The sequence below is a fragment of the Pipistrellus hanaki genome, assembly GCF_964339955.1.
Source record: "Pipistrellus hanaki genome assembly, chromosome: 15".
NCBI classification, from domain to species: domain Eukaryota; kingdom Metazoa; phylum Chordata; class Mammalia; order Chiroptera; family Vespertilionidae; genus Pipistrellus; species Pipistrellus hanaki.
In genome coordinates, this window is record NC_140517.1 from 46532331 (window position 1) to 46547465 (window position 15135).

Genomic DNA, 15135 nt, shown 5'->3' on the forward strand with positions numbered 1-15135 from the left:
TCTCTTTCTCTCCTCCCTCTCTCTAAAAGCATCCTTGGGTGAGGATTAACAAATAAAAAAGGAAATAGCATAATACTTACGGTCAGGACTTGGTGCATGGCCAAGGCCATGACGGGACTGACTGAACTGGTAGTGATACAACAGTCCTGGCTCCGTTGGTAGAGCATTGGCCTGTGGACTGAAGGGTCCCGGGTTTGATTCCGGTCAAGGGCACATGCCTGGGTCTCGGGCTGGATCCCCAGTAGGGGGTGTGCAGGAGGCAGCCGATCAATGATTCTCTCATTATTGATGTTTCTATCCCTCTTCCTCTCTGAAGTCAATAAAAACATTTTTAAAAAATGATGCAACACCCCTTTTAGATTCAGACCACCAATTACTAGGTAAAAGAAAGGATTGCCGGGGGTGGAGACATACATGGGGAGGGGTTTGGGATGTGAATGGGGGATGAGGACAAATATGTGATACCTTAATAAAGAATTTTTTTAAAAAAGAAAGGATTGCCAATGGTGCTAGCTCCCCATGGTCCTTGTCATACACACACTCCAAAAAAGGTGACACCAGAACGTGAAGAAGGGGCAGCTGCAGCAAGAATTGTGGGTGGCCGAAACCGGTGTGGCTCAGTGGATGGAGCATCGGCCTGCGGACTGGAAGGTTCCAGGTTCGATTCCGGTCAGGGGCATGTACCTTGATTGCAGGCACATCCCCAGTGGGGGGTGTGCAGGAGGCAGCTGATCGATGTTTCTCTCATCATCAATGTTTCTAACTTTCTCTCTCTCTTCCTCTCTGTAAAAAATCAATAAAATATATTTTTTTAAAAGAAGAGTTGTGGGTGCCCCATGAAGAGGAACCCCCTGCCTGGTTGAAGCCTCCCGGGTCATTGGGAGATCAGTGGGAGCTGGGCTGGCAGCTGTGGTGGGCACGCTGCCCTACAGCTACCGAGGGTTCTCCATGTCCCAAGCGCTATTTTAAGCACTTAACGCTCATTATCTCCGTTCACATGGCAGGAAGCTCTGTTAGCTGTGGACGAAGAGCCGCTGTGAAGGTGAACAATGCAGCGGCATTGAGTGCATTTGCAATGTTGTACAACCATCACCTCCCTAGTTCCAGATGTTTCCAACCCCTCTCCCCCACCCCCCCTAAACCCCTGCCCATCGCAGCTGCCCAATTAGTTGTTGACACTTGCAATTCCATGAAGTGGGGGCAGGGAATGATGAGTGTGACTCTTGGCCACCCTTGATCCGTTAGCCTTCAGGGGTCTGTAGTGGGTTGGTGACCCCTCAGAAGATCTGCCCACAACCCTAACTCCCAGGATCTATGAATGTGTCCTATTCGGGAAAAAGCAGGTAGGAGCGCTAAGTGGAATGACAAAGGTCCTCGTAAGAGAAGGAACACAGAGAGGAAAGGAGGCGGCGGCGATTGGAGTGATGGGGCCACAAGCCCAGGGAGGCGGAAACCGCCAGGAAGGAGGCCCCTGGGGCCAGGGTCGGGCCAGGGTCGGCAAACTCCTTAGTCCACGGAGCCAAATATCAACAGTACGACGATTGAAATTTTTTTGGAGAGCCAACGTTTTAAAACTTAAACTTCTTCTAATGCCACTTCTTCAACAAAGACTCGCCCAGGCCGTGGTGTTGTGTGGAAGAGCCACGCTCAAGGGGCCGAAGAGCCGCGTGAGGCTCCACCAAGGTCCCAAAGCAACGATTTCGGGTCTGCGGGCCGCGCTGTCTCACACTTCGCCGCCTGGTGGCGCCCGTGCTCCGCCGGGAGCGGGTTCTGCTGGATCATCTCTGTCCGAAGCTCAGCGGGAGGACTGCGGTCCAAGGGGCGCGGTCACTCTGGGTCCCATTCCTCCCTCCTTCAACCCGCAGGGTTTTGTTTGTTTGTTTTTTTGTTTTTTTAAAAATATATTTTATTGATTTTTTACAGAGAGAAAGGGAGAGGGATAGAAAGTCAGAAATATCAATGAGAGAGAAACATCGATCAGCCGCCTCTTGCACATCCCCTACTGGGGATGTGCCCGCAACCAAGGTATATGCCCTTGACCGGAATTGAACCCGGGGCCCTTGAGCCCACGGGCTGATGCTCTATCCACTGAGCCAAACCGGTTTTGGCGAATCCGCAGGTTCTTAAAATGAAGTCCGAGCTCACATCCGGTAGGGAGGGCAGACAGGACCCCAAATCCAGGACCTCTTCAGTACAGAGAGGCCTCCCCGCCGCCTGGTGTGGGCGGGACAGACGCGGCGGACTCCCTCCTCCAGGCCCCCAGCCCGCTGTGTGACCTGGGGCTGCTAACTTAGCTTCTCTGGGCCCGTTTCCTCTGCGATCAAATGGGAACAGCAGCGCCTGCTTCCTATGGTTGTCCTGAGCGTTAAATGGGTGAATATCCATAAAGCACTTCGTAGGGCGTGGTGGGGATCCCGCCGGAGAGCCGCCCCAGGGCGGACATTTAAACTTGGTGGCTTAAGCCGAGACCGGTTTGGCTCAGTGGATAGAGCGTCGGCTTGGAGACTGAAGGGTCCCGGGTTCGATTCCGGTCAAGGGCATGTGCCTTGGTTGCGGGCATATCCCCAGTAGGGGGTGTGCAAGAGGCGGCTGATTGATGACTCTCTCTCATCGATGTTTCTAACTCTCTATCTCTCTCCCTTCCTCTCTGTACAAAAATCAATAAAAATATATTTTAAAAAAAATAAACTTAGTGGCTTAAAACCACACAAATGTGTTGTTACCCTTGGAGGTGGTGGTTCAGGAGTCCAAACTGAGTCTCGTGGGGTAAAATCAAGGCGTGGGCAGGGCTGGTTCCTCCTAGAGGCCCCGGCGTTGTAGTGTACCCCCATCTTACAAAGGACGCCTCAAAAAGTCCGATCGTGGAGTCATTTATTAAAGGCTGGTGGCATATGAGAGGCTAAAGCTCCAGATCTCGCAGCCCCGCACAGCTCGCCACGTCTGGCTTATACGGGCAGAATGTCACACAGGTATCGATTACATTTTTGGGTCTGGAATGAGGAACCTGTTTCTCGAAAAGCATTTTACAGACTCAAAACTGAGCAAGTTAGTTACCTAAAGTATCTGCCAATCACTGAGTCCACAGAAGCACATTATCTGGGACCACCAGGGCAATTTAGAATAATTGTGCTGCCCAGATTCTGGGACCACCGCGTCAACTGGAATGCATTTATAAGGGCTATTGAGGCAATTTAGGGTCTGTTCTGATTCCGGGCCACTGAGTCCACGGAAATACGTCATCTGTAGCTCCTGAGGCCATTTAGGGTCATGGATCCTTGCTGGGTCCCAGAAGAAGGTGCTTCGATGACCAGTGAGATCACCATCCATGGGACACTCAAACCGTCCCCCATGGAGTGTTGGGACAGCATGTGTAAGTCCAGAAAATCAAAATAACTCTCTCTTGTTTTAGCAAACAAGTAAGTACAGAAGCCAAACCGCATTTTCTACTACCATGTTTCACCAGGAGAATGTTCCTGCCTTTTCAGAGCCACTGCAATCTCTCCTGCGGGGACAGCCCTTCCCCTTCTATAGTCGCATCTGCCTCCTTTTTATCAACTTGTGACAGGGTCCCCCGGGACCTCCCCACCCCCAGCTCCTTAACACATAATCACGTCTGCAAAGCCCTCTGGCCACGCAAGGTAACATAGTGCCTGTGATTAGCACGCGGGCATCTGTGTGTGTGTGTGTGTGTGTGTGTGTGAGAGAGAGAGAGAGAGAGAGAGAGAGAGAGAGAGAGAGAGATTATATAGCTTCTCATGCACTATCTTCTTGAATCCTCCACCTGAAATCTGGCGTGTTTTCTTTTTCTTTTAAATATATTTTATTGATTTTTCACAGAGAGGAAAGGAGAGGGATAGATATAGTTAGAAACGTCAACGAGAGAGAAACATCGACCAGCCGCCTCCTGCACACCCTCCACTGTGGGGATGTGTCGGCAACCAATGTACATGCCCCTGACCGGAATCGAACCCGGGACCTTTCAGTCCACAGACCGATGCTCCATCCGCTGAGCCAAACCGGTTTTGGCTGGCATGTTTTCTTTTTTAAGTACATGTTCATTATTGATTTCTGAGAGGAAGGGAGAGAGAGAGAGAGAGAGAGAGAGATAAAACATCAACGATGAGAGAGAATCATTGATCGGCTGGGAATGGAGCCCTCAACCCAGGCCTGTGCCCTGACCTGAAGTGAATTGTGACTTCCTGGTCCATAGGTCTCTGCGCTCAACCCCTGAGCCATGAGGGCCTGGCTGGCGTTTTCGTTGATTCTGTCTGTGGGAGGAGAGAGAAACACTCATCGCCACATCCTCGTCTCTCCCTGGGCAGCGTCACATCCCGATGGCCCTAGAGGTCTGTCCCTGCACCTGGTGGGAACCCCTCCTTCTCCCACCCCCACCCCCCAGTCCCTCAGGCCCCAGGATCCCGGGCAGGAGTCTGGGGGACTCACCTGCCGCCTCGCCACCTGCTGGCCCCGCTCAGGTACCGGACTCCACAGGTGAATTCACCTTCACGCCCCAACTCCGCCTGGGGCAGCTCCAGGATGCCGGGGTCTGAGGGCTGTGAGGGGCACGGGATTCAGCCCTCCTGGCCCAGGCCAGCCTGATGGGCGGGGGATACAGATCGGGAACCAGGAGAGCCCTCCTACCTCTGGAAGAGATCGGCCTCCACAGGATGAGCCGGAGGCTGAGAGCGCGGCTCCTGGTCTCCCACAGGTGGGGGGCCCCCAGGCCCACTCAGGTTTTCATGATCAAAGCCAATCCTCCCGCATACACACTAATGGCTCCTGGTCTTCCATGTGGTACCCAAGATACCGTGGTCCCGCTCAGTATTAGCTCACGGGGCTGATTTCAAATGCCTACCACACATGCACACAGCACATGGACATGCAGGCACAAAATACACACTCAGGACATACTAGCCAGTTTGACTCCAAGGATTGAAGGGTCCCAGGTTCCATTCTGGTCAAGGGCACGACCTCGGTTGCAGGTACCCCAGCCCCAGGAGGGTTGCATGTGGGAGGCAACCAATTGATGTGTCTCTCACATCGATGTTTCTCTCTCTCTCCCTCCTCCCTCCCTTCTTACTCTGGGAATGAATGGAAAAAAATATCCTCGGGTGAGGATTAAAAAAATACACACTCAGCCAAGACTGGTTTGGCTCAATGGATAGAGCATCGCCTTGGGGACTGAAGGGTCCCGGGTTCGATTCCGGTCAAGGGCATGTACCTTGGTTGCGGGCATATCCCCAGTAGGGGGTGTGCAAGAGGCAGCTGATCGATGACTCTCTCTCATCGATGTTTCTAACTCTCTATCTCTCTCCCTTCCTCTCTGTACAAAATCAATAAAAATATATTTTAAAAAAATACACACTCAGAGACACAGACATGCGCACCTGCAGGCAGAGGCACAGGTGCAAAGACACACACACACACACACACATACCTGGTTTTCTGGGTCAAAAACAAGTCCTGGGGTTCCCTTTTTACAGAGCCTGCTCCCCTGAGCCCCTCCTCAGGCTGGGCAGTGTTCAAAATAGCAGCAAAGGCAAGGGGGAGGGACAGGCAGGAGATGCAATGACCCTGGGTGGACAAGGCACAGGTTGGGACTGTTGATGCTGGTGGTGCCCCTGTGGTACCCGCTGAGACCATTTAGTTACAAGTAATGTCATTAAGGGAAAAAAAACATCCTGGGGTGAGGGTTAACAACAACAGAAAGGAATGGCACCATATGCTTGAGGGGCTAGTGGTTGAGAAAAGGGGAACTGGTTCCAGATGCAAGGGAACCGATTCTTTATTCTCTGCAATTCCTGGTTCTTTATTCTGTGCAATTCTGGTTGCACTCACCCCAATTCCTTTTATGTGTTTGTGATCAACTGGGACATTTGCCTGGTCAGCAACTTTCCGACAGACATGATCTGGGCCCTTGGGAGAGGACTACTGCATGAGCCCACCAGGGGGCGCCCCGAGGACGCCGAGCCCCGGTCTGCAGAATCTGCAGGTGGGCGCTGTCGCCCCCACGGAGGGGGTGCTTCCCGCACCACAGCCTGAAGAGGGGAACAGACTGTTCTGGAAGCCCCCAAGACCTACAAGCATGTCCAACTCGCGGCTAGGAGAACTCAGTGAATTAAGAGAAACTATTACACTCGTGGTTTTTTTCACAGCAAAAGGATACAGATGAAATCCGCAAAGGGAAAAGGGGAATGGGGCACAGACCAGGACAGATCAGATGCAAGCTTCCAGTTGTTTCTCCTGATGGAGTCACGTGGCAGTGCTGAAATTCTCCCAGTGCTATGTCTGAATTGCTCCCCTACCACAAATTCACATGTGGAACCCTTAACCCCCAATATGGAGACAGGGCCATTAGAGATCATTAAGGTCACAGGAGGTCATAAGGGTGGGCCCCTGATACACAAGATTAGTGCCCTTATTTATTTATTTATTTGATCCTCACCTCAAGGATATTTTTTTCCCCTTTTATTTTTAGAGAGAGTGTGGAAGGGAGAAAGGGAGAGGGAGGGAGAGAGAGAGAGACATTAATGAGAGAGACACATGCATCCTGATTGGGGCTGGGGATGGAATCTGCAACCCAGGTATGTGCCCCCGACATGAAATCAAACCAGTGACCCTTAGTTTCGAAGGCCAATGCTTCAACCACTAAGTGACACTGGCCAGGGCAAGATTAGTGTCCTTATAAGAAGAGACACAAGCCTTAACCATCTGGCCCAGTGGATAGAGCGCCAGTCTGTGGACTCAAGGGTCCCAGGTTTGATTCTGGTCAAGGGTATGTGCCTTGGTTGTGGGCACATCCCCAGTGGGGGGTGTGCAGGAGGCAGCTGATCGATGTTTCTCTCTCATCAATGTCTCTAACTCTCCTTCCCTCTCCTTTTCTATCTGTAAAAAAAAAAATCAATAAAATATATTTAAAAAAATAACTCTATCCTCAAGTGAGTATTTTTTTTTTAAGGTAAAATTATTAAGAATTTTGAACTCTTGGCAGGAGGCCCTTAGGAGTGTAGATCCCTGTGCAATTGCCCCCAATTTAAATATATGTATAAATATATACATATTTATTTCAGGGAGGAAGGGAGAGAGAGAGAGAAGAGAAACATCAATGATGAGAAAGACTCATCCACCGGCTGCCTCCTGCACGCCCCCTAATGGGAATCCAGCCCATAATCTGGGCTGTGCCCTGACTGGGAAGGGATCTGTGACCACCTGGTTCATAGGTTGACACTCAGCCCTGAGCCATGCCGGCCGGGCTGGCCCTGCTTCTCACTGTGGAGCTGGGAGCCCTGTGTGGACTAAAGATTTGGCCCCGAGATAGGCAGGAAGGTAAGTGTCATTTCGGAGCCTGGGGGGCAATGGCTTTGGGGCCATGCGAGGGTGAGGCCCCTGGGGGCAGAGTTTGGGAGGTGAGACTCTCCTCGGGGCCCCCAGCTCCTGCATCGAACAGATGTGTTCCTGATGAATGAATGAATGAGTGAATGAATGAATGAGCGAATGAGTGAATGAATGAATGAGTGAATGAATGAGTGAATGAATGAATGAGTGAATGAATGAAGGAATGAGTGAGTGAATGAATGAATGAGTGAATGAGTGAATGAGTGAATGAATGAGTGAATGAATGAGTGAATGAATGAATGCCTGCTTCCAGCATCTCACCTGAAGCCCTTACTCACCTGTTGCCCCCAAAGGCCCACTCCTGGGACTGTCCACCCTGAGAATGACCCAGGGTGGCCACACGCTCTCTCTCTGCCTTGTTACTTTCCTCCACGAAAGGAGAAGTCCGAAGAGGGGATTTTCTGGGCCGTTTGCATTTCCTGGGGTTCCGCTTCTGGTGGCCACTGCCCCCTCCTCCAGAAGGTTCCTGTTGGCGCTTCCTTCCAGGACAGACGCCAGACAGCCCGGGGACAGCCCAGCCGGGCCCAGACATGCTGCTGCTGCTGCTGCTGCCGCCGCTGCTGCGGGCAGGTGAGTGGGCCAGGGCAGGGCCGGGGCCGGGCAGGGCCGGGGCGGGGGCTGGTGCTGCAGCTGAGCCGCTGTCCCCACAGGGTCCCCCCAGAAGGGTCCAGAGTACCAGCTGCAGGTGCAGGACTCGGTGACGGTGCAGGCGGGTCTGTGCGTGCACGTGCCCTGCAAGGTGTCCTACCCCCGGGAGGGCTGGAGCGACTCGACCCCAGCGTACGGCTACTGGTACAAGAAAAGGGATGCTGTCGGAGGTGTCCTCGTGGCCACAAACAAGCCAACCACAAATACAGTAAAGAAGGGGAAACTCTCTCCATTCTACCTCTCTGGGGACCCGGGGGCCGGCAACTGCTCGCTGAGCATCTCAGGCGCGGGGCCCAGACACAGTGGGCAGTATTTCTTCCAGCTGGAGAGGGGCCGTGCGAACCATACCTACAGGGACAAACTGCTCAACGTGACCGTGACAGGTAAGAAGGGGTCCCAGGACTGGGCCACCGGGTCCGGCAGCAGTTCAGGGCTGGGGTGCACACAAGGGGTCCCCTCTGAGCCTGGAGAGGCCCGCCGTCTCACCGTCTCTCTCTCTCCAGCGCTGACCCAGACCCCGGACATCCAGGTCAAGACGCCCCTGGAGGCCGGCCGGCCGAGCCACCTGGTGTGCTCCCTGCCTGGGGTCTGCGCCAGGCTGCAGCCCGGCGCCTTCTCCTGGAGCGGGGAGATCTTCAGCTCCCGGGAGCTGAGCCCATCGGCCTCTAAGACCGTGGTCGAGCCCCGCCCGCAGGACCACGGCACCAACCTCACCTGCCGGGTCACCTTCCCCGGGGTTAACGAGAGCAGCGCGAGGACCATCACGCTCAACGTGTCCTGTGAGTCCGGCCGGGACGCCGGGTGGGGGGGCGGGCTGCAGGGAGCACACAGGCGCGGCGTCTCCACTTCCCATTTCTATGCGTCCTGGGGGTGGGGGAGCAGGGGAAGGGCCTCTGTTCCTCACTGTGTCCCTCCGGCCAGATGCCCCGCAGAGCCTGGCCATCAGCGCCTCCCGAGGAAGCCACACAGGTAAGGGGGGGGGTTGCTTCGCTCTCACATCAAAGTTTCTCTCACTCTCCCCTCCTCTCTCTCCAAAAAATCAATGAAAACACAGCCTCGGGCTGGCAGTGTCCACTCAGTGGTTGAACTGGGGACCCATGAACCGGGAGGTCACGGTTCGATTCCTGGTCAGGGCACGTGCCTGGGTTGAGGGCTCAATTCCCACTAGGGGGCGTGCAGGAGGCAGCCCACCAATGATTCTCTCTCATCATTGATGATTCTGTCTCTCTCCCTCTCCCTTCCTCTCTGGAACCAATAAAAGTGTATTTAAACACACACACATACACACACACACACACACACACACACACCCCCTTGGGTGAGGATTTAAAAAAAGAAAAGGCTCTAACCGGTTTGGCTCAGTGGATAGAGCATCGGCCTGTGGACTGAAAGGTCCCAGGTTCGATTCTGGCCAAGGGCATGTATCTTGGTTGCTGGCACATCCCCAGTGTGGGTGTGTGCAGGAGTCAGCTGATTGATGCTTCTCTGTCATTGATGTTTCTAACTCTATCCCTCTCCCTTCCTCTCTGTAAAAAACCAATAAAATATATATTAAAAAAAAAAAAAAAAAAAAAAAGCCAGGACCGGTTTGGCTCAATTGATAAGAGTGTCGGCTTGGGGACTGAAGGGTCCCGGGTTCGATTCCGGTCAAGGGCGTGTACCTTGGTTGCGGGCATATCCCCAGTAGGGAGTGTGCAGGAGGCAGCTGATCGATGACTCTCATCGATGTTTCTAACTCTCTATCTCTCTCCCTTCCTCTCTGTACAAAATCAATAAAATATATATTTAAAAAGAAAAAAAGGGAGAGGAGAGAGGAACAGGAAGAAGACTTCTGATCCGCAGGCCCTCTCTCTCTCCAGAGCTGGAACGCGTGCGGAACGGCTCAGCTCTCCCAGTCCGGGAAGGGGACTCGCTCCGCCTGCTCTGTGTCGCCGACAGCAACCCTCCGGCCACGCTGAGCTGGGCCCAGGGCAGCCGGCCCCTGGGCCCCTCACAGCCCCGCCAGCCCGGGGTCCTGGAGCTGCCCCGGGTGGAGGCGGAGCACGAAGGCGAATTCACCTGCCGAGCTCAGCACCCGCGGGGCTCCCTGCGCGCCTCCCTGCGTCTCCGTGTGCAGAGTGAGTGTGTGTGTGTGTGTTTGTGGAGAGGTGGGGGCACACGGGGTCCCAGGAGGGCAGAGGCATTGCTGACCCCTCTCCTCGCTCCCCACAGGCCCCCCGCAGCTGCTGGGACCCTCCTGCTCCTGGGAGGACCAGGCTCTGCACTGCAGCTGCTCCGCCAGGGCCCTGCCCGCCCCCTCCCTGCGCTGGCGGCTGGGGGCGGGGCTGCTGGAGGGGAACCATGGCAACGGTTCCCACGCTGTCACCTCCCGCTCAGCCGGGCCCTGGACCAACAGCTCCCTGAGCCTCCGTGAGGGGCTCAGCCCTGACCTCAGGCTCAGCTGCGAGGCCCGGAATGAGCACGGGGCCCAGAGCGCCTGGGTCCTGCTGCTGCCAGGCCAGGGCCTGCTGGGGGCAGAGGCCACGGAGAAGGGAGTGGGTCAGAGAGAAGGTGGGGCTGGGGGAGAGGAGGGCTGAGTCGGGAAAGAAAGGGGTGAAGGGAGGAAGAGGTGGGGGTGGGAGCGGAGTCCAGTAAGGGCACAGAGCACAGGCCGGGCACAGGGTCCTGGGGCTTGGAGGGGAGTCACCCCGAAACGCATGTGTCCGCAGGGAAGCCCGCGCTCAGGGAAACCTTCGTCCTGGGGGCTGTCACGGGAGCTGGGCTCACTGGGCTGCTCAGCGTCTGCCTCCTGGTCTTCATGTGAGTGTGGTCCCGGGGGAGCGCAGGGGGGGCCTGGGCCTGGAACCCCGCACAGCCGCCTGGCTGGGCCCTCCCCACCCAGCCACCCAGCCACCCAGCCTCCGGAAGGGGGCTGCTCCCATGGTGGAAGTCAGAGGGCAGGCCCGTCCCTGCATCCAGCGTCGTCGGCCCTCCCAGGCTCTTGGTGGGTGTGGTGGCCACGCTCTGAGCGCTGCGCCCGCCCCGGCAGGCTGCTCAGGGGTCCCCGCCTCCCCCTCAGAATGAAGACCTGCAGGAGGGACGCACCCCGGGCTGCAGCTGGTGAGAAGGACGCCCCCTCCACGCGGGGTCCCGGCTCCTCGGTGAGTCGTGGCCCCGCCCCCTCCCTCTCCCCAGGACGCCGCGGCCACATCCATCCCGGTGACTGAAGATGGTCCTCGAGCCCCAAGCAGGCTTTCCTCTTGGGTCCCCGTCGTCCAGGCACCCAGGCCGGCGGCCGGGAGTGGGCATCCCTCCGCTCCGGGCTTACTGAGTGTGCTCAGGTCCAGCGGGGCCCTCCCTGTCCCCACCTCCCACCTCCTCCTCCATCCCGTCTCTCCTCCCCAATACAGGACACCAGAAGGATCGCCCCCAAATAATTGTCTACCGCAAGGTTAGGGGACGCGAGACACGCATGTTCATAACTCCCCAAAGGACTCAGAGAAGTTGTTATGCTCGTGGTCAGTGGTCCGCAAACTGTGGCTCCTTGGCCCCTTGAGTGTGGCTCTTCCACAAAATACCATGTGTGGGCGCGCACGTACAGTGCGATTGAAACTCCGTGGCCCATGCGCAGAAGTCGGTGTTTAGCCTGGGCGAGTCTATTTTGATGAAGTGGCATTCGAACACTCAAGGGACCAAAGAGCCGCAGTTTGCCGACCACGGCTCGCGGTCATGGTTGACCATGGCGGGCGGGCGGGGCCAGAATCAGCCCTGGAAGAGGCGCAGGGGCAGGGCCAGGAGGACGGGCGCGGGTCCTGCGGTCGCTCGGCGGAGTCCCGCGGACGGTGCCCACTCCTCCCAGCAGTGACGTGCGGCCCCGGCACGGGCACCCTCCGGGGAAGCCCCGAGCCTGACGTCCAGTTCTAAGTGGGAGATGGTCACGTAGCTGAACTCAGGCTCCATCTGACACCACGTGGCGGAGGCCGCCATCCATCACACGAACGGCCTGGTGTGGCCCACGGTCCCCCGTGAACAGGCAGGACGTCCCAAGGCTTGCAGGGGTCTTCAAACTACGGCCCGCGGGCCACATGCGGCCCGCAGAGGAGTCTGATCCGGCCCGCCAGGTTTTTTGGGCAGTGAGCGCAGCCGAGGTGTTACAGTAGGAATTAGTAGTTCATATAGTCCGGCCCTCCAGCTCTCTGAGGGACCGTGATCTGGCCCCCACTTTAAAAAGTTTGAGGACCCCTGGCTCAGAGGTTCCCGCCCAGGTGCTGGGGCACAGGGTCCGACTTCTCTTTGGGCCGCGGTCACCCTTTACCGTACGGTATCCTTTGTAGGGTTCATAACGTCGTTCACAGAGGAACCCCTGAAATGCTGAGCGGCCCCGAGGGCAGGGCAGTCTGGGTCTGAGCAGATTTTTTTTTTTAAATATATTTTTTAATTGATTTTTTACAGAGAGAGAGAGAGAGAGAGAGAGAGAGAGAGAGAGAGAGAAACATAGATGAAAAAGAAACATCTATCAGCTGCCTCCTGCACACCCCCCCACAGGGGATGCGCCGACCAGAGGTACATGCCCCTGACCAGAATCGAACCCGGGACCCTTCAGTCCACAGGCCAACGCTCTATCCACTGATATTCTGGCCCGAGCAGATTCTTGTCCTCCTCGTTGCGCCGCCCATTCCTGGGCATCCTTTCCAATGCGCGGTTAGAGAGGAACGTAACCGACTGCCACCTGCAGGCCTGCGCCCCCCACTGCACGCTGGCGGGTCAGGGTGGTGTCCGCTCTGCCCCCCCATGACTGTCCAGGGCCTGGCACAGGGCGCTGTCCCCTAGGCAGGAGGCACCGAAGCCAGAGAGACTCGGGCGTGAATCCTGGCCCTCCCAACAACTGCATGTGTGCTTTTGGGGTATTCGCCTCAGTTTCCCCACCTGGCAAATAGAATAGAGTTAGTGTCGCCCTAGTGCAGGGGTCGGCAAACTCATTAGTCAACAGAGCCAAATATCAACAGGATAAAGATTGAAATTTTTTCTTGAGAGCCGAAAAGTGACTTCTGCGCAGGGGCCACGAAGTTTCAATTGAACTGTACGTTTCAATTGCACAGATATTTTTTTAAAAATATTTTATTGATTTTGTACAGAGAGGAAGGGAGAGAGATAGAGAGTTAGAAACATCGATGAGAGAGAGTCATCGATCAGCTGCCTCTTGCACACCTCCCACTGGGGATGTGCCCGCAACCAAGGTACATGCCCTTGACCGGAATCGAACCCGGGACCCTTCAGTCCCCAAGCCGACGCTCTATCCATTGAGCCAAACAGGTTTCGGCAGTTGCACAGATATTTTGCGGAAGAGCCACACTCAAGGGGCCAAAGAGCCGCATGTGGCTCAAGAGCCACAGTGTGCCGACCACTGCCCTAGTGGACTCTGGTGAGGAATCTGGGAGGCTGGCGATCCATCACCAAGAGCCAGGCATCGCTTCTCTAAAATATCTGCTGACTGACTCAGTGAATGGGGCTTTACCGATGTCTGTGGGATGAGCGGGTGAAAGACTAATTTGCTCAATTTCCAGGTTAGCTGTGGGCCCTCCAGGCTGACTGCCAGCCCCCATTATCCTAATCTGACCGCCTCTCCCCCCTCCACTCAGGGGTACCAGCGTGGGTGTCTGCCAGGAAGCCAGCTGGGCCACCCGCCCCCCGCGGCATCCCCTGCCGCCCCCGCCCCCGCCTCGGGGGAGGAGCTGGAGCTCCACTACGCCACCCTCAGCTTCCGGGGCCGGAGGCTGGGGGAGCCGCCCGCCCCGGAGGCCACCAGCACCGAGTACGCAGAGATCAAGATCCGCACGTAACGGGCCCCAGTTCCAGCGACCTCTGGCTGGAGGCCCAGCGCTCTCTGGGGCGGAGACATCAGGGACAGGCCCAAGAATTAGCTGACGACAGGCGAGTCCCACTGGTGCCGCGATGGGCAGAAGTGGCCTCAAATTCCAGCCTGTCTCCAACTACGAGCAGGAGTCTGAGCAAGTCACTCTACTTCCCAGTCACCCTCTGTAACACACACACACACACACAGTAACCCTAGCTGGACCCCGGCCAATGTGGCTCAGTGGTTGAGCGTCCACCTATGAACCAGGAGGTCACTGTTCTCAGTTACGGCGCATGCATCGGTTGTGAGCTCCATCCCCAGTGCGGGGTGTGCAGGAGGCAGCTGATCAACGATGGTCATCATTGATGTTTCTCTCTCCCTTGCTCACTGAAATCAATGAAATTATATATTTTTAAAAACACCTAACTTGAGTGTTTGTTGTGGGGCGTTGAGGCAATAATTAGGTAAAGCTCCAAGGACGGTCCCTAGGAGGGGAGGGGAGAATGGAGCTGCAGTGCAGCCCAATGCCAGCCTCATCCGGGCCTTCATGGCTCCCTGAAGCTGGAACAACCCCGTGGAGTGGCCCAACCCTTCTTCCTCCCCCGGGGCTGGCTTCCCTGGGGAGAGGTGTGGCCTCGGTGTGGTGCTCTGCGCATGCGCCTGCCTGGAGCTTTACCTAATTATTGCCTCAACGCCCCACAACAAACACTCAATGAGCACCGTGCCCATGCTGAGCATGTTTCCTCACTAACGGAAACCAGGGGGAAACGAAGTGGACAGTCAGTGGGAAAGAGAACAAGATCAGTCGGATGTGAGCACTGTGGAAACTAATTGCCAAGTCAATGGAACACAGGCTCTAACGGCAAGGAATCTTATAAGCAAATTCTGCAAAAAGAAACCGTTATGGAGAACCAAAGCCGAAGGAACATGTAATGAAAGGAAGTGTGTGCAGTGAGATGACCTACCTACCATTCAGTTCAGACAACCCGCGAAGGAGTTCCTGTGGTGAAATAGCCAACCTGGGCTTCCAGGAGGCCGGCTCAGAGAGGCCGGCTCAGAGAGGCCGGGTGCAGAGGCGGCTCAGAGAGGCCGGGTGCAGAGGCGGCTCAGAGAGGCCGGGTGCAGAGGCCGGCTCAGAGAGGCCGGCTCAGAGAGGCCGGGTGCAGAGGCGGCTCAGAGAGGCCGGGTGCAGAGGCGGCTCAGAGGCTGGAATTTGAGGCCACTTCTGCCCATCGCGGCACCAGTGGGACTCGCCTGTC

At 56.0% G+C, this 15135-nt stretch overlaps 1 protein-coding gene across 5 annotated transcripts; it reads left to right on the forward strand.

Moving 5' to 3' along the window:
• Positions 1–7890: 7890 nt before the first annotated feature.
• On the forward strand, positions 7891–14297 carry SIGLEC11 (sialic acid binding Ig like lectin 11). Of its 5 annotated transcripts, none has more exons than XM_084906030.1 (9): positions 7891–7965; positions 8046–8426; positions 8547–8822; positions 8965–9012; positions 9903–10160; positions 10255–10593; positions 10752–10842; positions 11102–11183; positions 13662–14297. In XM_084906030.1, the coding sequence occupies exons 1-9, from the start codon at positions 7926–7928 to the stop codon at positions 13860–13862; spliced, it is 1716 nt and encodes a 571-aa protein (XP_084762156.1). In that variant the 5' UTR covers positions 7891–7925; the 3' UTR covers positions 13863–14297. The 5 variants fall into 5 exon arrangements, with proteins under 5 accessions (XP_084762156.1, XP_084762158.1, XP_084762157.1 ...); XM_084906032.1 differs by having other exon boundaries at positions 10255–10581; positions 13587–14297; XM_084906031.1 differs by having other exon boundaries at positions 10255–10581.
• The last annotated feature ends 838 nt before the right edge of the window (positions 14298–15135 follow it).